This window comes from Anomaloglossus baeobatrachus, chromosome 2 (assembly GCF_048569485.1).
Source record: "Anomaloglossus baeobatrachus isolate aAnoBae1 chromosome 2, aAnoBae1.hap1, whole genome shotgun sequence".
NCBI classification, from domain to species: Eukaryota; Metazoa; Chordata; class Amphibia; order Anura; family Aromobatidae; genus Anomaloglossus; species Anomaloglossus baeobatrachus.
Window position 1 is genome coordinate 799,752,724 of NC_134354.1, and position 23,377 is coordinate 799,776,100.

Below are 23,377 nucleotides of genomic sequence, written 5' to 3' on the forward strand. Positions count from 1 at the left end.
CTACAAGAAAGGGTTTCATCTCAAGCAATTGCTCAATCATTAAATACAGCTGCATCTCTATAAATTAGAATGTCATAAAAAAGATAATTTATTTCAGCAATTCAATACAGAAAGGGAAACTCATATATTATAGTCATTACACACAGAGGTTTATTTCACATGTTTATTATATATTATATAGTCATTACACACAGAGGTTTATTTCACGTGTTTATTATATAGTCATTACACACAGAGGGATCTATTTCATGTGTTTATTTCTGTTAATGTTGATTATCGCTTACAGCCAATGAAAACCCAAAAGTCATTATCTCAGAAAGTTAGATTGTTATATAAAACCAACTGAAAAAATGTTACACTCGGAAAGGTTGGTGTCTACTTAAAAGTATGTACAAGAAATTCACTCAATACTTGGCCGGGGCTCCTCTTGCATGAATTACTGCATCAATGCGGCAATGTGCCTGTGGCACTGCTGAGGTGTTATGGAAGCCCAGGTTGCTTTGATAGCAGACTTCAGCTCGTCTGCATTGTTGGCTCTGGTGTCTCTCACAGATTCTCTATGGGGTTTAGGTCAGAGGAATTTTCTGGTCAATCAAGCCCAGTGATACTGTGGTTAGTAAATCAGGTATTGGTATTTTTGGCTGTGTGGACTGGGGTCAAGTCCTGTTGTGAAATGATATTTCCATCTCCAAAAAGCTTGTTGGCAGAGGGAAGCATAAAGTGCTGTAAAATTTCCTGGTAGACGGCTGTGCTGACTTTGGTCTTGATAAAACACAGTGGCCCTACACCAGCAGATGACATGGCTCCCCAAACCATCACTGATTGAGGAGATTTCACACTAGACCTCAGCAGCTTGGATTCTGGCCTCTCCACTCTTTATGCAGACTCTGGGACCGCAATTTCCAAATGAAATACAACATTTACTTCCATCTGAAAACAACTCCTTGGACCGCAGAGCAACAGGCCAATTATTTTTCTCCTTGGCCCAGGTAAGATGCTTCTGGCGTTGTCTATTTATCATGAGTGGGTTGACACGAGGAATGCGACACTTGTAGCCCATGTCCTGGACACGTCTCTGTGTGGTGGCTCTTGAAGCACTGACTTCAGCAGCGTCCACTCCTTGTGAATCTCCTCCAAATTTTTGAATGGCCTTTTCTTAACAATCCTATTAAGACTGCGGTTAACCCGGTTGCTTGTGTAACTTTTTCTACCACACTTTTTCCTTCCACTCAACCTTCCATTAATATGATTGAATACAGCACTCTGTGAACAGCCAGTTTCTTTAGCAATGGCCTTTTTTGGCTCACCCTCCTTGTGGAGTGTGTCAATGGCTGCTTTCTGGACATCTGTCAAGTCAGCAGTCTTCCCCATGATTGTGTAGCCTACAGAACCAGACTAAGGGACCATTTTAAACGCTTAGGAAGCCTTTACAGGTATTTTGTTGTAATTAATCTAATTTTCTGAGATGGCTTTTGGGTTTTCGTTGGCTGTAAGCCATAATCATCAACATTAACAGAAATAAACACTTGAAATAGACCTCTCTGTGTCTAATGACTCTCTATAATATATAACACGTGAAATAGATCCATCTGGGTGTAATGACTAATATATACATTTCCATTTTTGTATTGAATTACAGAGATAAATTATGATGATCTAATTTATTGAGATGCACCTGTAAGTGCTGCCCCACCAAGTGGCTTGATAGACAATTGCCCCTTTTCCAGCATGTCTCCAAGATGGAATCAGTTTTAGGGGTTCTGGCAGCAAGAACCAATTTCCTCACTTTGCCAATCAGAGTGCCAGCATGTCTCTCTTGCATACTATCTTTTATTGCCGGCTGCAACGTGTGCACAACACAGCGTGTGTGATAAATAAGAGAGATTAGACACGGCTTCGACAAGATCTTCTTCATTCTTAAAGATCATTTTGATGTTTATTGAAAGACTTTAGGCTTGCTTTAAGAAATACTTACCTTAATCCTACTTTCCTGCTCACTCTGGAATTTCTAGCAGTTCTCAGGTGATTGCAGGCATTCTTTGTGTATTTGTTTTTACCCTTATCTGTAGAGGAGGAGCTTCACTACTTATGTCATATAGCTGAAGTCCAGCACAGATTCTTCTTTTCCCACAGCTTTTCCCTCTTTCTCTTCTTCTCCCATGTGTTTTCCCCTCTCTGTTCTGCTCTCGCCGCCTCTGTTCTGCTCCCGCCGCCTTTCCCTCTTTCTCTTCTCCCACAAACTCTCCACCTTTTCTCTCTGACCTTTTCCCTCTCTCACCTTTTTACACCTGTTGATATATCTCCCAATCCTGACACTCTGCAGCTAATAACCAATATCTTCTTCCTTTCACTGCCAAGTTACCAGAATCCCTACAACCTCTCTTCTTCCGCATCTTTTCCCTCTCTTTTTCTCCCACCACTTTTCTTCTCCCATCACCTCTCCACCTCCTTTCCCTTTCTCTTTTCCCTCTCTTATTCTCCCACCTCTTTTCCCCACCTCTCTTATTCCCCCATCACCTCTCCACCTCTTTTCTTCTCCCACCTCCTTTCCGTCTTTCTCTTATTCTCCCACCTGTTTTCCCTTTGTCTTCTTCCACCACCTCTCTTCTTCTCGCACCATCTCTCCACCTCTTTTTCTCCAGTCCTTTCTCTCTTTGTCCCACCTTTTTACTGCTGTTGATGTATCTCCCAATCCTGGCTCTCTGCAGCGAATAACCAATATTCTATCTCCTTCCTGTCATTCCCAAGTTACCAGAATCCATACAACCTCTCTAACTTGAAACACCTTGTTCCCACTGTGCCGCTCCCTCGCTGGAGCACTATAGAAAGTCTACTTCGTCTTTAATAAGTTCCATCTAATTTACAACATCTTTAGGTTTCATCCTTCCTCACATATAAACTTGGCTGACACCCTTGGACATGGCCTCCATCCTGCAATGTGTCGTGGAGGCCTTCACTTCATCCATTCTCATCTTGCTAGCAATATACCTGGTGGAGGATTCTTCTTTTCCCTGTCATAGCAGCCAAATCTTCATCCTTATTCCACCTCAAACCCTTCCTTATCCTCCCTTCCTTATTGAAATGTAGTTTAATATTCACTTTCCTTCCAAGGAGCCATCATATACCAACCCCTGAGCCCTGCCATCACATTTATCGACCACTTCACCTCCTAGCATTTACACTTTCTGCTGATATTCCCACCATCATCATGCGTGATACCTGCCAGTCAGCTGTCACCAAAAACAATAACCTTACCTCTCCCTTTTCCGACTACCATCTACCCCTAGTCTCATTCCTGTCTCCTTCACATGCCCCCAAGTCCAGCAGCTAGGACACCCTCCAAAATCTCTATACATTAGTGTCGCGGGCGGGGAGGGCGCTGCGCTCACCACGCTCGGGTCCGGCGCTGCTGCTGCTCGGTGGCTTGAGCGGTGGGCCGGATCCGGGGACTCGAGCGGCGCTCCTCGCCCGTGAGTGAAAGGGGGTAGTGTGGTTTGGGGGATTTGGTCCGTGACGCCACCCACGGTTTGTGGTGAGGTTGGGGCACCACCGCTGCTGTTGACGAGGGATCCCGGGAGCGATGGCAGGGAGCAGCTGGGATGTTTCTCTCCCCTCCGTGGGTAGGGGGGTTGGTGGTCCCGGGGCCCGGTGAGGTGACGGGGAGGCAGGGTCGGGCAAGGTGCAGGGTCGCTTGGATTACGCAGCGCGGTGCCGGACGGCACGGTAGTACTCACTCAGCCACAAATGGATGCAAAGTCTCTGGTAAAACAAACGGCTGGATGGACGGGTCCCGCAGCCGGCTGCTGTGATTTCTCCCGGACGGTTGGTGGTGGCTTTTCCTGCACCTTTTGTGTATCTTCGGTCCCGATGGCTTCCCACCGGTAACCCGCTCCCCAGCGTGTATATGAGCCGGAGGAGCCCTTTTGCCCGCAGGCTCTGGCCCTGGGAACTCTAGCTGTGGCGGTAGCTGTATTTCCCTTGTGCTGGTTGGACGGTTGCCTTCAATCGGGTCTTGGCTGTTTGGAAACCCCTGGGGTTCCGGTCACTAACGGATTTGACCTGTTTAACGGCGACTCCAAGCCTGGTCGGGGTCCGCAGGCTCTGCCGGTTTGTGCTGGCTTCACTTCGCTCCCCGGTTCGGTACCGGCGGGCCACCGCCCGTCCCCGGTCCTGCGTTGATCTGCCTCTCCTGCAGACGGCCACCACCGTCTGCCAACCTTGCTCTCGGTGCCCGGGCCACGTACCCGGACACAGTCAGTTTGCTCTTCTACTACCACTTTACTCCTCAATCTTTGACCTCCCTAACTGATCTGACTTCCTTTCCCGCCTCCAGGACTGTGAACTCCTCAGCGGGTGGGGCCAACCACCTGGCTCCACCCCACCTGGTGTGGACATCAGCCCCTGGAGGGAGGCAACAAGGATTTGGTGTCTGGCTGATGTGCCTATCTCGGGGTGGGGGTGTCGTGTTATAGTACCTGTGACGACCTGGCTAGCCCAGGGCGCCACATTAGTACAGTCTCTGACTCTTTTCTGCTGCCATTCACCACGACAGACACAGCCACTGTTTTCTGCAGAAGTTCTCAAATAAAAGGCAGCTTTAACCTCTGCTAAACGGGATGGCTTCACAACTCCCATATCTCCTACATCCACTACAGCAGACGGTTATTTCACACTTGCTTTCCTACTCCGTCCCCAGATACCTGCTCCCAACTCTCTAATTTCAGCTGAGGACTTTGCCTTATATTTTAAAACCATAAGCTTTAATTTAATTTACAACCATTCTGCAAAACTGACCAATGCCTTTCCCAGATATCCTTCTTTCACACCATCACCAAAGTAAGGCTTGACGTGGCAGTGTCAAGCCTTTCTGGTCTCCAAGTGACATCTAACCACCTGTGTGCGTCACCCAGTCTCATACCACCTCCAACTCCCATCTTTCTCCTATATCTATCCCATCTCTTTAACTTAAAAACCACTGGTGTCTTCCCTTCTCCTTTCAAACACCAAACCAGATCCCTGTTCTCTACATCCAGCTATTGCACCACTTCACTACTTCCATTCAAGTTAAAACGTTTTGAACACGTCGTCCACCTCAAGCTCTTCTCTCCCGTCTCCTCCAGTACACTGAACGACAAACTACAGTACAGCCTCCGTCCAAACCACTCTACTGAACCTGCTCAAACCAATTCACAAGTGACTTACTAGCTGCTAAAGTCAACTGTTCTTTCTAGACCTGTCTTCTCCTTCCTACAGTTCTCTGTGCTCCTCCTCCTAGACCTGTCCTCTGCCTTCTACATTACTCTGTGCTCCTCCTCCTAGACCTGTCCTCTGCCTTCTACATTACTCTGTGCTCCTCCTCCTAGACCTGTACTCTGCCTTCTGCATTACTCTGTGCTCCTCCTCCTAGACCTGTCCTCTGCCTTCTGCATTATGCTGGGATCCTTCTCCTAGACCTGTCATCTGCCTTCTACATTATGGGTGAGCCTTGCGGGTTGGTACTGCTGACATGCGGTGGGCCTCGAGGGGTGGTGTTGCCAACATGCGGCGGGGCTTGCCCAGCATTCGGTTGGCTTTGTGGGGTGCTCCTGGTATGTGACATGCTTTGTAGCATGCCGTTGTCTTGGCAGTTCTTGTGGGGTGCTGCTAACATGCGCCTGAGTTTGTAGGGTGCTCCCGGCATGCTACAATAATAATAATAATAATAATAATAATAATAATAATAATAATAATAATAATAATAATAATAATTAAAGTTTATTTATATAGCGCCAACATATTCCGCAGCACTTTACAATCTGGTGGGGGGTTGTATAGACATATACAAAACAAAATAGTTCATAATTCAACAGCTACAGTAGGAATGAGGGCCGTGCTCAAAAGCTTACAATCTATGGGGAAATAAGGGGGACACAAAAGGTGAAGCACACTTGTATATCTGGCCGGCCGTCGTTATGCTAGTTTATTTGTTACGTATAAAGATGAATGATCTGGTCTTTAGACAGTAACCTTTTGGGTGCCCTTACGTGCTATTGGTTGTATGTAGGATGTGGGGACAGAAATAGGAGAGAGAAGGTTACGAGTAGCATCTAAAAGGTGGGACAGGAGAGTTAGGTTAGTAAGTTATTATAAGCTTGTTTGAAGAGGTGTGTTTTTAATGTTCGCTTAAAAACTTGGGGGCTAGATATGTCGCATTCTTTGGGGTAGTGCATTCCAGAAAACTGGTGCGGCACAAGAAAAGTCTTGGAGACGGAGGTGTGAGGTTCGTATTATGGAGGATGTTAGTCTAAGATAATTTGCGGAACGAAGGGGGCGGGTAGGATGATGGACAGAGCTGAGGGATGAGATATATGGTGGTGCAGAGCTGTGGAGAGGACAGGTAGGTGATAGACAGAGCTGAGGGATGAGATATATGGGGGTGCAGAGCTCTGGAGAGCTTTGTGGGTGAGGGATATGAGTTTTTATTGTATTCTGTAGCTGATAGGTAGCCAGTGTAGTGATTGGCACAAGGTAGAGGCATCTGTGAAGCGGCTGGACAGGAATATGACCCTGGCTGCTGCATTCGAGATGGATTGGAGCGGGGAGAGTTTGGTCCGAGGAAGACCAATCAATTAAGAGTTGCAGTAATCCAGGCGGGAATGAATAAGAGCGACAGTAAGGGTTTTTGCAGTTTCGAAAGTAAGAAATGGTCGAATTCTGGAGATGTTTTTGAGATGTAGGTGACATGTGCGAGTGAGTGATTGTATATGGGGAATGAAGGAGAGTCCTGAGTCAAATATGACCCCAAGACAGCGAGCATGCTGCTTGGGAATAATGATTAAATCATCGAAGGTAATTGAGATGTCAGGTGTAGGTTGGTTGGTAGAGGGAGGAAACACAAACTCAGTTTTGGAGAGATTCAGTTTCAGATAGAGGGAGGGCATGCCTTGAGAGACAGCAGACAGACAATCCCTGGTATTTTGTAACAAAGCAGGGGGTTGATGATTGGAGATGATGTATATAGTTGGGTGTCATCAGCATAGAAATGGTATTGGAAACCGAATCTGCTGATGATTTGTCCAATAGGGGCGGTGTATAGAGAGAAAAGGAGAGGGCCCAATACTGAGCCTTGAGGAACCCCGAAGGTGAGGGGGAGAGGAGTGGAGTAAGAGCCAGCAAAGGAAACAGTAAAGGAGCGGTCAGAGAGATAGGAGGAGAACCAGGCGAGAGCGGTGTCCTTGAGGCGTGTCCTTGTGGTGAGTCCCCAGCATCTAGCAGGCCATCTAGACCACATTATATACTCCTATCCTTTATGTTCACATTTCTGGACTGCAGGTTCTGGTCGTGTCCAGAACATACAATTAATCTACAAAGAAGAAGGAAATAGGTTAGAAAGAGGCAGCCAGTGTTCACCTTAGTCTAGGCCACTGGTTCCCATTGAAGGTGAATCTTCTGGTTGCCACCTGTGTGTTACCCTCCTTCATCAGACCTGGCCTTCTCTGCCCTACATTGCCTCTTGCATGTACTGCGTACTGTTGTGTGCCCCGCCCCACATCGACTCCTGTTTTCCCTTTTTCCACTCTTTCCATCCTGCCGCAGGTTTTCTGGTGGAGCCTCGTGTTGCTATCATGGCGAGTCCAGTGGTGCGTCAGATCGACAAACAGTTCCTCATCTGCAGCATCTGCCTGGAGCGCTACCACGTGCCCAAGGTCCTGCCATGTCTGCACACATTCTGCGAAAAGTGAGTGTCCACGGAAGTGATGTGAGGTCATCGGTGTCATATCACCCACAAGTCACATTGAGCTTATTGCGCATCGAGGGTCGCAGCATCACACCGGGCTTATCGGATCACAATGTTACACGTGATCTGTAGAATGGTTTACATCACAGATGGGGCGGTCGGGGGAGCTGCAGTAAAAATACATCAATCATCTTCACTAATCCTTTCACTGCATTGACTTCCAGGTGTCTGCAGAGCTACATTCCCCCGCAGAGTCTTACCCTGTCCTGCCCTGTGTGCCGACAGACGTCCATCCTCCCAGAGCGCGGCGTCTCCGCTCTTCAGAACAACTTCTTCATCACCAACCTCATGGAAGTTCTGCAGCGGAGCCCGGAGAGTGGACGACAGGAGCAAAGCGTCCTCCCGTGTGATGGACACACATCCGCTACCCCCTTATCCTGCCCCAATCACCAAGGCAAGGTGAGCAGTCGCCCAGTTCCACGGGTGAGGTGAGCAGTCGCCCCTTATTCTGCCCTGATTCCTTGCCCTGATTTCCAGGAGTGAAATGAGTAGTCTCCCTTTACCCTGCTCTAACTCCCGGGTGTGAGGTGAGCAGATGCCCCCTTATCCTGCACAGATTCCAGGGGTGAGGTTAACAGTCTCCTCATATCCTGCCCTGATTTCTGGGGTGAGGTGAGCAATTGCCCTCTTAACCCGCCCAGATTCCCGGAGGTGAGGTTAGGAGTCTCCCCTTTATACTGCCCAGATTCTAGAGGTGAGGAGAGCAGTCGCCCTGATCTTTAGGGTTAGGTGAGCAGTCATCTTCTTTACCCACCCTGATTCCTGGGGGTGAGGTAAGTAGTCATCCCCTTATCATGTCCAGATTCCCGGGGGTGAGGTGTGAGCAGTTTCCCCCTTATCTTGCCCAGATTCCAGGGGGTGAGGTGAGCAGTCGCCCCCTGGTTCCCGGGGTGTGGCGCGGTCGCCCCTTGGTTCCCGGGGTGTGGCGCGGTTGCCCCCTGGTTCTCGGGGTGTGGCGCGGTCGCCCCCTTCCCCTGTGATACGATAAGCTGCTGACCCCATCACTGTCTCACCAGACCATGGAGTATTACTGTGGACCCTGTGAGACGGCCATGTGTGTGGAGTGCACAGAGGGGGAGCACCGGGAGCACTGCACCGTCCCACTGAGAGACGTCCTGGAGCAGCACAAAGCCTCACTGCGCAGTCAGTTGGACAGCATCCGGAGCAGGTACTACTCTCCTCATCATCTTACCACTGGCGGGGAAATTACAGCACAAGGGCGGGGAATGCTGGGTAAGAAAGAATGAAAGATGGCTGACTCTGCTGCATGTAGCTATATCCACAAGAAGTCAGTCGCCTGTCCCAGGGAGCGTGGAGTGCAGCCCTCTGTGCACCTGCAATGGTGCTGGGATCTGTGGTGTGAGACATGTAGGGCGAGCAGGTGCACTTGCGGGATGATCTGAACTGGGCGCCCAAAGACAGATCGTTATCTAGGATTAGAGAACATGGCCACCTCTTCATAACTGTCACCATCCACGTCTGCGGGTCGTGCTGCGGGGTGACATGGTTTTTGAAGACGAGACGTTTCATTCGTTATGCCTGTCTCTAGAAGCCTCTTCTACATTTTAGGCCACAGAAATGTAGATTAAGTCATTCTTATTGGCGAGGATAGACCAGTGCAGGGGGGTTTCAGCAGGCAGGTTGTAACCAAACATCTGCCTCCTTCCCCCAGGATCCCTCAGCTGACTTCGGCCATTGACCAGGTGGGTGAGATCAGCCGTCAGCTCAGTGAAAGAAAGAACGCCGCGGTGGCAGAGATCTGCTCCACCTTCGAGGAGCTGGAACGGGCTCTCCAGCAGAGGAAGAACTCGCTGCTCCAGGACCTGGAGGCCATCTCTGTCAGCAAGCAGAAGGTGTGGTGTGGGGCAGGGGCTGGGGGGGCTGCCGGGCACAGGCTGGAGGTTGTGGGGCATGGGCTGGGGGGCTGCGGGGCAGGTGCTTGGGGGGGGCTGCGGAGAAGGGGCTTGGGTGGGTGTGGGGCAAGGGCTGCAGAGCAGGGGCTGAGGGGGTCTGGGGTCAGGGCTGCGGAGCTGACGTGTCCTCTCTTCGCAGGTTCTGCAGGCACAGCTCTCCACGCTCAGACAAGGTCTAGATAACATGGAGAGCAGCGTGCGCTTCACCGAGCAGGCCCTTGGTCATGGCTCAGAGACAGAGGTCCTGCTGGTGAGAAAGCAGATGAGCGAGCGGCTGAGCGAGCTGGCCTCCCGAGACTTCCCCTTCCATCCACAGCAGAACCCACAGCTGGAATTTCGAGTGGAGACGGACGGGCTCCGCCGCTCCCTGCAGAACTTGGGAGCGCTTCTCACCACCAGTGCGGTGGCTCATGCCTCAGTGGCTACAGGAGAGGGTCTGCGCCAGGCACTGGTGGGGCACCAAACCTCTGTCACCGTCACCACCAAAGACAAAGAAGGAGAATTGGTGAGAAGTGGTAATGCCACCCTGCATGCGCAGCTGACAGGGCCAGATGGAGGGGCTCAGGATGGAGAGGTGACCGACAATAAGAACGGGACCTACGAGGTTGTCTACACTCCGCGCCATGAAGGGGAGCACCACCTCTCCCTGCGGCTCTACGGCCAGCCGCTGCGCGGGAGCCCCTACCGGGTGCGAGCTGTGAAGCCTGGAGATGTGCCGGCTTCCCCCGAGGACGTGAAGCGCAGAGTCAAGTCCCCCAGCGGCGGCCACATTCGCCAGAAGGCAGTGAGGAGGCCGTCCAGCATGTACAGCACCAACAAGAAGAAGGAGAACCCCATAGAGGATGAGATGATCCTCCGCGTAGGTATGGCCCACACAGACAGGGCAGTGGTACTGGTACATCCTGTATTTGGGGGTGATGGTGGTAGATCATGTGCTCAGGTATGATGGGAGTGGTGGTAGATCGTGTGCTCGGGGTCCTGGATGATGAGAGTGATAGTGGTAGATTGTGTACTTGGGATCAGGAATGATGGGAGTGATGGTTGTAGATTGTGTTCTGTGTGGGGGGCTCTGTTATGCATTCACCTATAGCCCCCCCCCCAGGCGGTTCTTGCCTCCACACTTTTCGCTGCCACCATTCTGATCGGCTAGCACTGGTCACACCCAGCTTTTCCCGAGCTCCTGTCAGGTCCTCTTCTCGTACTCTGGCACACACAAGGTTACACAGCCAGGATGTTCTCGCCTTCCCAGGACTTGTAGGGACATTTAGATCTGCGATACTCGCTGCTTCTCCTGGGGTCCGTCCTTGATATTCGGTGGATGAGATGTTACACACGGGCAAAGACCGATCTGCGATACTCGCTGCTTCTCCTGGGGTCCGTCCTTGATATTCGGTGGATGAGATGTTACACACGGGCAAAAACCGATCTGCGATACTCGCTGCTTCTCCTGGGGTCCGACCCTGATGTTTGGTAGATGAGATGTTCTAAAGGGTCTCACCGGACCCCTCACCCCTTCTGCTGAGGTCAGAGGGCGGATGATTAGATTCGATTCCAATGCTTTGTTGGTCTTAATTCCCGCTCTGTCATATTCCCCCTCCCCCACACACAGAATTCTCCTAGAGATATAATATGCCCGACATCTTACCCAACACCCAGCGTTCTGTATACAGCACACACGAATGGGAAATATCCATAAATCAGGGAGATATTGCGCACCTGTGGGCTGCCAGCTACCAAAACGTCTACAATTTTACCCGCCGATGCCATTATGTTCCCCGATTATGGATGTATCCATGGATTGTGTGAGACGCGGATATTATAGATATGGCCTGGAAAATACTGTACTTGTATTGCCATGCGAGGCCTTCTGAGATGGAGCCGTATCGTTTGCCTTCGAGGCCAGTGGTTATCACACCTCTTTAGCAGTTGGGATATAGACACAGTTTGTCCCTCCACAACAGTCAACCACGTGTTAACGTCTGTGTGTACACGCCATGTCTGCTCTTCATCGGATAACCTGCTCCAATAACCTGATCACAGCAGTGGGAGAAGCAGGCAGAGATTTGAGACCCTAGTGTTCCATCTGTATACCTATAACACTGTTAGATTGTGTACTCCGGGTCAAGACAATGGGAGTGACCGTATTGGATTGTGTAGTCGGGGTCCAGGATGAGGGAAGTAATGCATTGTTTGCCCACCGGGATAGTGGGCACATCAGACATTATACATGGCGGTTAGATATTTGTCCTCCAACATGTCCGGAGCATCTCGCCAGTGTGAGAAGAGTGTGAGCCTCTGAGGACAGTCTTCTGTGAGAGAAGCCTCTGTGTGCAGCGCTGCAGACTGTCAGCACTATGGCCAGCGCCTGTGATGTCACACGAACCTATCGCTGTTCTCATACTGACAATTTTTTCAGGATCCCGCGGCCGAGACAAAGGCGAATTCTCCAACTTACAGGGAATCTCCACCTCCAGCAACAACCGAATCGTGGTGGCGGACAGCAACAACCAGTGTATACAGGTAACAGGGCCACAGTATACAGATATAGTAACAGGGCCGCCATGTCCGATTGATGGCCCGCTGTATACAAATATCTGGACTGCCGTGTCCGGGGGATAAGCCGCTGTATACAGATAACAGGGCCACCATATATAGAGAACAGGGTCGGGGTGATGGGCTGCAGTATACAGATAACAGGGCCGCCATGTCCAAGTGACGGGCCGCTGTATACAGATATCAGGGCTGGAGTGTCTGGGTGATGGGCCGCTGTATTCAGATAACAGGGCCGCCATGTCCAAGTGACGGGCCACTGTATACAGATATCAGGGCTGGAGTGTCTGGGTGATGGGCCGCTGTATACAGATAACAGGGCCGCCATGTCCAAGTGACGGGCCTTTGTATACAGGTAGCGGGGCTGCATGTCCTGTATACAGGTGTCTGGCGTGGGTGGGTCTTCCTGTCTGCTCTATACAGGTAGCGGTGCTCAGGTGACTGCCACTCTCATCATCCGCAGGTCTTCTCTAATGAGGGTCAGTTTAAGCTGCGCTTCGGTGTACGAGGTCGGTCTCCAGGGCAGCTGCAGCGGCCCACCGGTGTGGCCGTGGACATGAATGGGGACATCATTGTGGCAGATTATGACAATCGCTGGGTCAGCATCTTCTCTCCTGAGGGAAAGTTCAAGGTGAGAAACTTGAGTCTCGTCCTTGAGCGCTCTCTAGCTGCTATCTCTGGGCGCTCAGTGTGTCTACATGTGTACATTTACTTCTTGCTGTCCGATGTGATTTTCTATATATTTGTCTCTAATGATGTCTCAAATTTTTGTTTTCTACTTCATTATGTTTGAGTTCTGTCTGTCTCCTGTGCGGTCTCCACAACCTGTCACAGACATATGAAATCTCTTTATGGAATTGCGACTAGCCATCTGTCCCTCTGTGCCCCTGCCTCGCTTTGCCTCTCCCTCCCTCCATGGTGTCCTGTTTCAGTGCCACCTGTCTACTATGTGGTCTTTCCCTCATGGTCACTCTTTGTATCCACAGAACAAGGTGGGTGTCGGGCGTCTCATGGGTCCTAAGGGAGTGGCCGTGGATCGTAATGGCCATCTGATCGTGGTAGACAACAAGTCCTGCTGCATCTTCATCTTCCAGTCTAACGGGAAGCTGGTGGGGCGGTTTGGAGGGCGCAGCCCCGGAGACAAGCAGCAGACCGGCTGTCTGGATGGTACATGGCTGTGATTGGAGGGGAAAAGTCTGGGAGGGTGAAACCTGGTAGGCCGAAGCCGCAGAGACAAGCAGCAGACCGGCTGTCTGGATGGTACATGGCTGTGATTGGTGGGAAAAACCTGGGAGGGCCCAGACCTGTTGACGAGCAGCAGACCTGCTGTCTGGACGATACAGGACTGTTATTGGTGGAAAGAGCCTGGGAGGGGAGCGGAGCCTGCCGTTACAGGATGCTGACCGTCGGCTGTCTTTTCAGGTCCCCATTTTGTGGCTGTTAATAACAAGAATGAGATTATCGTGACAGATTTCCACAACCACTCGGTGAAGGTGAGCTGATGTCTCGATATGTTGCACCCCACGGAAGCAATATATATGCTTCATGGAGACTGTTACCCCTGATGTGACCTGGATGTTCGGGACTCCGTGGTTAGCAAATTGTTGGTGCTAGCACTAATGTAGAGGCATACAACCTAATATTAAAGGTCTCATCGTTCCCCCTCTGGAGCTCCGCCTGATATTACAGGTCTCATCCTTCCCCCTCTGGAGCTCCGCCTGATATTACAGGTCTCCTCCTTCCTCTCTGGAGCTCCGCCTGATAGCACAGGTCCTATCCTTTCCCTCTGGAGCTCCGCCTGATATTACACGTCTCCTCCTTCCCCTCCGGAGCTCCACCTGATATTACAGGTCTCATCCTTCTCCTCTGGAGCTCCGCCTGATAGTACAGGTCCCCTCCTTCCCCTCCGGAGCTCCGCCTGATATTACAGGTCTCCTCCTTCCTCTCTGGAGCTCCGCCTGATAGCACAGGTCCTATCCTTTCCCTCTGGAGCTCCGCCTGATATTACACGTCTCCTCCTTCCCCTCCGGAGCTCCACCTGATATTACAGGTCTCATCCTTCTCCTCTGGAGCTCCGCCTGATAGTACAGGTCCCCTCCTTCCCCTCCGGAGCTCCGCCTGATATTACAGGTCTCCTCCTTCCTCTCTGGAGCTCCGCCTGATAGTACAGGTCCTATCCTTCCCCTCCGTAGCTCTGCCTGATAGTACAGGTCCTATCCTTCCCCTCTGGAGCTCCGCCTGATATTACAGATCTCATCCTTCCCCTCCGGAGCTCCACCTGATATTACAGGTCTCATCCTTCTCCTCTGGAGCTCCGCCTGATAGTACAGGTCCTATCCTTCCCCTCCGTAGCTCCGACTGATAGTATAGGTCCTATCCTTCCCCTCTGGAGCTCCGCCTGATATTACAGATCTCATCCTTCCCCTCCCGAGCTCTTCCTGATATTAAAGGTCCCATCCTTCCTCTCCGGAGCTCCGCCTGATATCACAGGTCTCCTCCTTCCTCTCCGGAGCTCCGCCTGATATTACAGGTCTCATTCTTCCCCTCCGGAGCTCCGCCTGATATTACAGGTCTCATCCTTCCTCTCCGGAGCTCCGCCTGATATTACAGGTACCATCCTTCCCCTACGGAGTTCCGCCTGATATTAAAGGTCTAATTCTTCCCCTCTGGAGCGCCACCTGATATTACAGCTCTCCTCCTTCCCCTCCGGAGTTCCGCCTGATATTACAGGTCCCATCCTTCCTCTCCGGAGCTCCGCCTGATATCACAGGTCTCCTCCATCCTCTCCGGAGCTCCGCCTGATAGTACAGGTCCCCTCCTTCCTCTCTGGAGCTCCGCCTGATATTACAGGTCCCATCCATCCTCTCCGGAGCTCCGCCTGATAGTACAGGTCCCCTCCTTCCCCTCCGGAGCTCCGCCTGATATTACAGGTCCCATCCTTCCCCTCTGGAGCTCCGCCTGATATTACAGGTCCCATCCTTCCTCTCCGGAGCTCCACCTGATATTACAGGTCCCATCCTTCCTCTCCGGAGCTCCGCCTGATAGTACAGGTCCCCTCCTTCCCCTCCGGAGCTCCGCCTGATATTACAGGTCCCATCCTTCCCCTTTGGAGCTCCGCCTGATATTACAGGTCCCATCCTTTCCCTCTGGAGCTCCGCCTGATATTACAGGTCCCATCCTTCCCCTCTGAAGCTCCACCTGATAGTACAGGTCCCATCCTTCCCCTCTGGAGCTCCACCTGATAGTACAGGTCCCATCCTTCCCCTCTGGAGCTCCGCCTGATATTACAGGTCCCATCCTTCCTCTCTGGTGCTCCGCCTGATATTACAGGTCCCATCCTTCCCCTCTGAAGCTCCACCTGATAGTACAGGTCCCATCCTTCCATTCCGGAGCTCCGCCTGATATTACACGTCTCCTCCTTCCCTTCACGCACTTTCACAGCGGTTTTTTCTTCACTCTCTGCACAGAATTGATTGCAGGTAATATGGCCTTGTGTGACCGCAGCGCTGGTATTTTCTTCCTGCAGGTGTACAGTGCGGAGGGAGAGTTCCTCTATAAGTTTGGCTCTCATGGAGAGGGGAACGGTCAGTTTAACGCTCCAACCGGAGTTGCTGTTGATTCCAATGGAAACATCATTGTGGCCGACTGGGGAAACAGCCGGATTCAGGTGTGAAGGGGAGGGGTGGCAGTCGGGTCATGTGACAGTGTAATGGGGGCTGATAGAATAGATGTGGGGGGTAGTAGAATTTGTCTCATACTAAGGTTGGACTTATGGACATGTACCATGATGGGCAGACCGGAGGATATTGGGGAGGTGCAGCACCATTTCTACCGTAATTCACAGGTAGGTTACTGTCCAGTCACAGTAAGGAAAATGACTTTAATATTTCACCCATCCAAAGTTTATTAAATGAGTCTTCTCAAGTTAAGTGCTTTAGTTAGCATGAAAATCAGTCATTTCTGACTTGACTTGCCTTTTCAATCTGCTTTCATTTTACTGCAATGAGAGCTCTTCTCTTACATAGTGTACAACTAGTTTCCATGGAGCTTGGCCACCAGAGTGCAGTAGGGAAAGAGTTAACTCCCAGCATCTCAGTCAGCTCTCTCTGTTTCAAAGTATTTATGAAGACAATTAAAATAATTCCGTATAATCAGTAGGAGATTGCAGATTAGACAATACGTTTAGATGTAATGTACACAGTGAATGGTTAGCAATAATTCATAAACTGATTACACAAGAACATGAGGAAAAACGAAAGCGCTGAGATTCTCAAATTAATACAACAATCTCATGTAAAAATATATAAGTGCATTGTCCTGTCGGTGCAATAGAATTAGTGGCTCTCTCCAGCCCATCGCTTCTGGCTCCCAGCATCGGCAGTTTCCAGAGCACTTCTCCCAATCACTGCTCTCACTTTCCTGAGCTTTGTGCTTAGTCTCTGTTCCCTCTGTATAAATGGTGCCTTGTGAAAGTATTTGACCCCCTTGAATTTTTCAACCTTTTCCCACATTTCAGGCTTCAAACATAAAGATAAAAAAATTACATTTTATAGTGAAGAATCAACAACAAGTGGACACAATTGTGAAGTTGTACGAAATTTATTGCTTATTTTAAATTTTTGTAAAAAAACCCTGAAAATTGGGGCGTGCAATATTATTCATCCCCTTTACTCTCAGTGCAGCAAACTCACTCAAGAAGTTGATTGCGGATCTCTGAATGATCCAATGTTGTCCTAAATGACTGATGATGATAAATATAATCCCCTGTGTGTAATCAAGTCTCCGTATAACGCCCCTGCTCTGTGATAGTCTCAGGGTTCTGTGTAAAGCACAGAGAGCATCATGAAGACCAAGGAACACAACAGGCAGGTCCGTGATACTGTTGTGGAGAAGTATAAAGCCAGATTTGGTTACAAAATGATTTCCAAAACTTTAAATATCCAAAGGAGCCCTGTGCAAGCGATCATATTGAAATGGAAGGAGAATCATACCACTGCAAATCTACCAAGACCCGGCCGTCCATCCAAACTGTCATCTCACACAAGGAGAAGACTGATCAGAGATGCAGCCAAGAGGCCCATGATCCCTCTGGATGATCTGCAGAGATCTACAGCTGAGGTGGGAGAGTCTGTCCATAGGACAACAATCAGTCGTACACTCAAGGCCAGCGTCAGCACCCGGCATACCCGGGGGTGGGCCACTCGGCCTCGTCAGTTCTGGTGCCTCTTGGCCGGGGCCCACTCGCCTTAGTTCTGCTGCCCCTGGGCCGAGTTCCGGGGACCGCAGTGCTCGGCAGGAATCTGCGGCGCCGTCCCTTTAAGGCACGCAGACTTCCTGGTTTGAACTTCATCTGTGGGCGGAGCTACCGACCGGCGTCCTGCTCAGTCCCACAGATGAAGGAGGCGCAGTGCCAGCCAGCGACCCCAGCACAGCACTTCTTTCCGGCGCTGTGTGGGCCCCCTCTCCACCGTGATCGAGCAGTATGTGCCCTCCCCGCCCCTATTTATGGGCCCCTGTGAGCTGTATAAGCGTCTCACACCCTTAGGTGTATGCCCTGCCTCCCCGCAGAGCCGCGTGTGCTGGCCCCGCAGAGCCGCGTGTGTGAGCCCGTCTATATGTATCAAGCAGAGCCGCGTGTGTGTCTGTATGCATGTATCCAGCAGAGCTGTGTGTGTCTGTATGCATGTATGATGTGTATCTATGTATGTCAGTGTATATGACCTGTATAGTTGTCAGTTCTATATGTATTTTTGTGAGTTTGTCTTTAAATATATATGTATGTGTACGTATGTGTGTGTCTGCATGTGGATGGGGCCCACTGGGACTCTTCCGCCCGGGGCCCACAAAAACCTGGAGACGGCCCTGCGTACACATCACAAATCTGGCCTTTATGGAAGAGTGGCAAGAAGATAGCCATTTATCAAAGATATCCATAGAAACTGTTGTTTAAAGTTTGCCACAAGCCACCTGGAGACACCAGACATGCGGAAGAAGGTGCTCTGGTCAGGGGAAACCTAAATCAAACTATTTGGGCACAATGCCAAACGATATGTTTGGTGTAAAAGCAACACAGCTCATCACCCTGAACACACCATCCCCACTGTCAAACATGGTGGTGACAGCATCATGGTTTGGGCCTGCTTTTCTTCAGCAGGGACAGGGAATATGGTTAAATTTGATGGGAAGATGGATGGAGCCAAATACAGGACCATTCTTGAAGAAAACCTGTTGGAGTCTGCAAAAGACCTGAGGCTGGGACGGAGATTTGTCTTCCAACAAGACAATGATCCAAAACATAAAGCAAAATCTACAATGGAATGGTTCACAAATAACCATATCCAGGTGTTAGAATGGCCAAGTCACAGTCCAGACCTGAACCCAATCGAGAATCTGTGGAGAGAGCTGAAAACTTCTGTTCACAAACGCCTCCATCCAACCTCACTCAGCTCCAGCTGTTTACAAAGGAAGAATGGGCGAGAATTTCAGCCTATCCATGTGCAAAACTGATAGACACAAACCCCAAGAGACTTGTGCTGTAATTGCAGCAAAAGGGGGCGCTACAAAGTATTAACTTAAAGGGATGAATAATATTGCACGCCGCAATTTTCAGTTTATAATTTTTTACAAAAGTTTAAAATAAGCAATAAAGTTCCTTCACAATGGTGTCCACTTGTTGTTGATTCTTCACCAGAACATAAACATTTTTATCTTTGTTTGAAGCCTGAAATGTGGGAAAAGGTTGAAAAATTCAAGGGGGCCAAATACTTTTGCAAGGCAATGTAAATATGTATCTGAAGAGGCAGTGACAGACTGTAGAATGAAGCTGCTCACCAGAGCTGTCAGTCAGAGGAGCGCCCGCCCCCGTAGCAGTTCTCCCAATCACTGCTCTCACTTTCCTGAGCTCTGTGCTTAGTCTCTGTTCCCTCTGTATATAAATATGAATCTGAAGAGGCAGTGGCAGACTGTAGAATGAAGCTGCTCACCAGAGCTGTCAGTCAGAGGAGCGCCCGCCCCCGTAGCAGTTCTCCCAATCACTGCTCTCACTTTCCTGAGCTCTGTGCTTAGTCTCTCTTCCCTCTGTATATAAATATGAATCTGAAGAGGCAGTGGCAGACTGTAGAATGAAGCTGCTCACCAGAGCTGTCAGTCAGAGGAGCGCCTGCCCCCGGAGCAGTTCTCCCAATCACTGCTCTCACTTTCCTGAGCTCTGTGCTTAGTCTCTGTTCCCTCTGTATATAAATATGAATCTGAAGAGGCAGTGGCAGACTGTAGAATGAAGCTGCTCACCAGAGCTGTCAGTCAGAGGAGCGCCCGCCCCCGGAGCACCAGGTAGTAAGAAGACTGCAGAGGTTCAGGTGCTCCAACTCAAGAATACCCCTTGCAGCAATGCATCTTTAAGAAATATTTAGATTCTTTAGTGTGCAAATATTACATAAAGTGCAATTTTCCAAGGACTTCAATCTAGAATAATTTTAGACCTTTTCATGCTGTAGAATTAATGTTCTGCACAAGCCTCTTTATGTGACGGGTGACATTTAGCGCTTGACTGAAAAGCGAGAGTAAGCGCTGCTCAGCGATCAGTGTGGTGTACTGGTCTGTTTACACCGGCCGGCAGCGCCTCTACTGGTCTGTTTACACCGGCCGGCAGCGCCTCTACTGGTCTGTTTACACCGGCCGGCAGCGCCTCTACTGGTTTGTTTACACCGGCCGGCAGCGCCTCTACTGGTCTGTTTACACCGGCCGGCAGCGCCTCTAATGGTCTGTTTACACCGGCCGGCAGCGCCTCTAATGGTCTGTTTACACCGGATGGCAGCGCCTCTACTGGTCTGTTTACACCGGCCGGCAGCGCCTCTACTGGTCTGTTTACACCGGCCGGCAGCGCCTCTAATGGTCTGTTTACACCGGCCGGCAGCGCCTCTACTGGTCTGTTTACACCGGATGGCAGCGCCTCCATGAACAGCATGTTCTCGGCAGCACGTACTGGTTACGTAGGACAATGTGCTGACGACAAGCTGACAGGTCGTTTCACCGGCCGAGTAGTGAGCAGTTTGCTGGGTGATTGGCGGCTGGGTCAGAGGTCGGCCGGTGTAAGTGGCCATCACACCCGCTAGATCAGGAGCTCGGCTTCAGCAGAGCAGTTTGCACTTTTAGCCCAGTAGGGATGTGAGATTATTATTACACTAATCTCTCCTTTTCTTTTTCCCTTCTTACATCTTGTGCTTTTGCAGGTGTTTGACAGCTCCGGCTCATTTCTGTCCTACATTAACACCATGGCGGACCCTCTGTACGGCCCGCAGGGGCTGGCACTAACCTCTGATGGTCATGTGGTGGTTGCTGACTCGGGAAACCATTGCTTCAAGGTGTACAGGTATCTGCAGTGATCTTGAGGGACAGGAGGCTCGGCGGGCACAGCAGCCCGCGGCGTGTACATGATGTCTGCCCGCTCTGTGTATTCATCCTGAAGTGGTATTCCCTTGTCCATTCTACGCCGCCCGTTCCTTGTCCTAGTGCCCGATGCTGCGGTGCCCGATGCTGCGGTGCCCTCTGTGTCCTGCCAAACGAGCTCAGCTCAGTGCACCTGCCGTCTGTCTCCTCCGCTTCTGTGTGCCCCCGCCCGGAGATCTTCCTGCTCCGCTTTCTCCCTGTGCTCTAATCTCTCTGGAGAACTCTGCTATGGACGCTGCTCAATGTTTACTACGTGTCAGAGAGGACGGTGGACGGTGTCTCCTCCGCGCTGTTTACAGGCTGATTGGAATGACGGTGGAGGACTGGATCTGCTCCCGCTGGCTGCACCGTGCAGCTGAAGACGATGCTGGCGGTTCTCTGATGTTTGCACTGATTATGTATTATGGTGGATGTCCGGGCCACATTAGAGGTGGCATTGTCTGCCCGCACTATGGGGATGCACGCAGGTCACGCCTCTGTAGAGGTGGCCACAACAGACAGGAGCTCCTGCAAGGTAAACAGGGTCTCGCTGGTTACAGGGTTTCCCAGCATGCAGGTCCCATAATCTCCGCCTAGGCAGTGGCAGCGGCTGTGGGTCGGTCAGTGCTGCCCGTTGCCTGCACCCTGTCCTCTGAGTTCTGGGGCACGGTGTCTGCGAGGTTATGGGGGCTGCAGCTGTTGTGGTGATTTGTGCCCTGGTCCTGGGTGCTGATCGGTAAGTTGTCGTCATGATTGGCGCTTCAGCAGCCGTGGTGTAGACCTTACCAGGCTGGCGGCTTCGTTACTTACCTGGTGCCAAATGCTGCCGCGTCTTGTGGTCCTCTTCACCGCCATTGTCCAGGGGGTGGGGGAGGTGGTCAGTATTGGGGGAGGGGGGAATTGTCATCTTTTTTTTTTTTTCTTTCTACTTTTGTTTTTTACATCACCACTGTTTTTGTATTTTTAGTTTTTTTACATTTATTTTGTACGCACGTCATGAATGTAATTTCCCGCTTCTCGCCACATCACAAGCATGAAGGGCCGAGCCCCGTGTGGTTGTCAGTCGGTGGTGGGGTGAATGTGGCTGCGGGTGTTGCAGAGCTGGATGTATCCCTGCCCTGTACATGTGCAGTCCCATGTAACCCCCCCATGTGATGGGCGCAGCTCCACCAGTGTGGTACTGCTGTGCTGCGCTGTAGGTGAAGCTTTGAGGAGGGTGGGATGGCGGTACGAGTGGGGACTGCCCTGACAGTAACGCACGTCGCTGCTCCTGACCACTGGTTTTCTGGCCATCTCTCATCTTCATATTTTCTGCCATTTCTTTTGGGGGGAGCAAATGCTGAAACCTCTTTTACAAAGAAAAGGTGCAGTGATTGTAGGCCATGATGACGCCCATAATACAGTGTGCCGGTCCTGCGTGATATAGAAGCAGCGGCGGCGGCCATATTACCCAGCACATACCCTCTCCTGCAGCCACACTGTGTATCAGGATGTAGGACCGGGGTCAGACTAGAGTGTAAGCTCAGAGGTCCAGGTATGTATGAATGTGAGGAGGGTGCAGGACGATGCTGGGACCTGTGGATCTATTGTATGGGCCCAACTATTGCATTATCATGTGGATGATGACAGGATTGAACAGCTCGCTGCAAATAAACCCATCCCCCACTACGTCCCGTCTGGTGACTTCTCATCGGGTTGTGCCTGTTGCTCTAGTGCATTGTGGGAAATGTAGTGTTATTGTTCCACTAACATGTCAGACTGCGGCCGGTGCAGAGATCTCCTGCTATCTTCTACCACACCGCGTCTGAGCGGCCATAACACAGCCGTGCTCCACGCGACACATGACAAACAGCCAACTGGAAAGCGCCCATCCACATTGCTGGCAGTGAAGCAGTCAGGGCGGCTTCTCACTTGCGAGCTTCTCGCAGTAGAGCAATGCGAGAAAATCTCGCATTGGAATCGGACACATGTTAGTGAATGATTCCGCTCTCATCTGCGATTTTTTTTCTCAGTCCAAATCGGACTGCAGCATGCTGCCTTTTTGCGAGTTTCTACTGCAAGTATCTCCAATACAAGTCTATGGGAGCGTGTAAAACATCAGATGTCACGGGACGGCACTCACCATCCTAGTGACATCCGATTTTCTAAATACATTTCTCGTATGTTTCCTAAAAATCTGGAAACGAGCGATGTCTCACAATGTCTGTCAATCACTATTCTCTGTCAGTCGGTGTCTCCCTCTTGGACTCTATTCTCTCTGCGTCGGACATTATTCTCTCTACGTCGGTCACTATCTCTGTCCCTCACTCTCTGTCCATGTCGGTCTATCCCTCCCCCCCCCCTCTCTCATACTCACCAATCCCCGATCTCCGGCGTGGCGCTGCACGGCGTTCACACTGCTCCGGCGGCTTCTCCTCTTTTGAAAAAGCCGGCCGCTCATTAAAAAAATCTCGTATTCCCTGCTTTACCCGCCCACCAGCTCCTATGATTGGTTGCAGTGAGACACTCCCCCACGCTGAGTGACAGTTGTCTCACTGCAACCAATCACAGCAGCCGGTGGGCGGGTCTATGCTGTGCAGTAAAATAAATAAATAATTAAAAAAAATGGCGTGCGGTCCCCCCCAATTTTGATACCAGCCAGATACAGCCATATGGCTGAAGGCTGGTATTCTCAGGATGGGGAGCTCCACGTTATGGGGAGCCCCCCAGCCTA

At 50.7% G+C, this 23,377-nt stretch overlaps 1 protein-coding gene across 11 annotated transcripts in view; it reads left to right on the forward strand.

Moving 5' to 3' along the window:
- Window positions 1-22,332, forward strand: part of TRIM3 (tripartite motif containing 3) — a 38,554-nt gene extending 16,222 nt beyond the window's left edge. For 10 of the 11 annotated variants that reach the window (XM_075337721.1, XM_075337726.1, XM_075337724.1 and 7 more), the window contains exons 2-12: window positions 7,576-7,717; window positions 7,942-8,176; window positions 8,794-8,945; window positions 9,450-9,630; window positions 9,830-10,553; window positions 12,107-12,210; window positions 12,704-12,871; window positions 13,227-13,407; window positions 13,663-13,733; window positions 15,767-15,907; window positions 20,469-22,332. In XM_075337721.1, coding sequence (XP_075193836.1) covers window positions 7,605-7,717; window positions 7,942-8,176; window positions 8,794-8,945; window positions 9,450-9,630; window positions 9,830-10,553; window positions 12,107-12,210; window positions 12,704-12,871; window positions 13,227-13,407; window positions 13,663-13,733; window positions 15,767-15,907; window positions 20,469-20,621 — 2,223 coding nt within the window. In that variant the 5' untranslated portion in view covers window positions 7,576-7,604 and the 3' untranslated portion in view covers window positions 20,622-22,332. Of the gene's footprint in view, window positions 1-5,454; window positions 5,479-7,575; window positions 7,718-7,941; window positions 8,177-8,793; window positions 8,946-9,449; window positions 9,631-9,829; window positions 10,554-12,106; window positions 12,211-12,703; window positions 12,872-13,226; window positions 13,408-13,662; window positions 13,734-15,766; window positions 15,908-20,468 lie in introns of those variants that run through there. The other variant, XM_075337720.1, reaches the window with a different exon arrangement.
- Window positions 22,333-23,377: the final 1,045 nt, after the last annotated feature.